This window comes from Colobus angolensis, unplaced genomic scaffold, assembly GCF_000951035.1.
Source record: "Colobus angolensis palliatus isolate OR3802 unplaced genomic scaffold, Cang.pa_1.0 Scaffold44, whole genome shotgun sequence".
Classification (NCBI taxonomy): domain Eukaryota; kingdom Metazoa; phylum Chordata; class Mammalia; order Primates; family Cercopithecidae; genus Colobus; species Colobus angolensis.
This window is the reverse complement of record NW_012117821.1, coordinates 1,265,438-1,266,866: the sequence shown is the minus strand read 5'-3', so window position 1 is coordinate 1,266,866 and position 1,429 is coordinate 1,265,438. Positions and strand designations below refer to the sequence as shown.

General features: G+C 60.2%; 1 protein-coding gene across 1 annotated transcript in view; it reads left to right on the top strand.

Moving 5' to 3' along the window:
- UAP1L1 (UDP-N-acetylglucosamine pyrophosphorylase 1 like 1) overlaps window positions 1-1,150 on the top strand; it is a 5,147-nt gene extending 3,997 nt beyond the window's left edge. The window contains exons 7-8 of the mRNA XM_011957262.1: window positions 357-423; window positions 1,000-1,150. Of these exons, the coding sequence (XP_011812652.1) occupies window positions 357-423; window positions 1,000-1,095 (163 nt within the window). The 3' untranslated portion in view covers window positions 1,096-1,150. The remainder of the gene's footprint in view (window positions 1-356; window positions 424-999) is intronic.
- Window positions 1,151-1,429: the final 279 nt, after the last annotated feature.

Genomic DNA, 1,429 nt, shown 5'->3' with positions numbered 1-1,429 from the left:
TCAATCTCCTGACCTCGTGATCCGCCCGTCTCGGCCTCCCAAAGTGCTGGGATTACAGGCTTGAGCCACCGCGCCCGGCCTGTCTCCCTGATTTTCTAGGGCCACCCCTAAATCTAGCTGCCTAGGCTCTGCGTGGGAGGACTGTGGGGGTGCTTTCTACCCCAAATCAGGTCCTGTCACTTGGCAGTGGGGTGTGTGCTCAGGGTTTGGGGTGTCCAGAGGAAGACGAGCTTGCTGAGACAGGGGTTCCGGGGAGCCAGATGTGTAGAGCTCAGTCTCCTATGGGGGGTGGGGGTGCTGTGGGAGGGCTCTGGGCAGGTGTTGCAGGGAGATATTGACAAGCGGACTTTCCCTAGCTTACCCCCAAATGGAGACCCTCCGGCCATCTGTGAGATATCGCCCTTGGTGTCTTACTCTGGAGAGGTGAGAGCTGCCCGTCCCTATCTGGGACTTTTCTGGAGTCAGGTTTTTAATACCATGTGGGGAGAAGTGGCTGCTTGGGTGGAGATGGCACAGCTCTACATTGGTTAACCAATGGGATTGGTGGTTAAAAGTTGCAGAAGACTTTCCAAGATATGGGATGGGGTGGGGTGAGGCATCCAGAGGCCTTCGCACAGGACCTGGGAGGGCATGGGTATGAGACAGCCCAGGTCTGAGCCCAGTGTGGGGCCAGGCAGGCCTTGGTGGGGGCCTCATGGAGGTAGGACACTGGCCTCTCCCATCTCCCTGACTTTGGCTACCCTTGCCCCTTTCTCTGGTCAGGTCAGACCTGAGCGTGACAGGAGGGTCTCCTGCTGGCCTAGGGTCTTGAGTGTGGTCTTGGGTGGCCTTGCAGTGTGTGTCTGCTCCTGGCCGTGGAAGCCTTTATGTCCCCACCCCTCCCTGACTCCAGGCAGACCTGGGATCGTGCCTGAGGACTGTGGCTCCTTGGTGTGGCCAAGAGGGGCTGTGGCCAGCCAAAAGGTGGGTACTTGGCCATTGTTGCCTGCTCGTCTCCAGGGTTTAGAAGTGTACCTGCGAGGCCGGGAGTTCCAGTCCCCGTTCATCTTGGATGAGGACCAGGCCAGGGAGCTACTACAGCCGCAGGAGTCCTGACACCCCCAGACTGCCCCCAGACTGCCCCCAGACCTGCCAGCCCTGGCGTCCTGGAGCTGGGGGCTGTGGCCCCAGCCTGAGCTCTGGATGGGAAAGCAGCCTGCCACGTGCTTCCAGTCTGCAGAACACAGAATGAAACATGCTGGTAGACTCCATGAGGGCAGGGCCTCTCCTGTCGCCTCTGGACACAAGTGGCTACAGCCTGCTGGGGGCTCTGTGGCTCCATTCCCGGATGTGGGGTCCAGTCGAGAGGCAGAGGGACTTGGGACCTGGGAGAATGGGGTTGAGAGGAGGCTTCGGGTTGGGGCCCAAGGGAGGTGTGGTGTCATCTGGG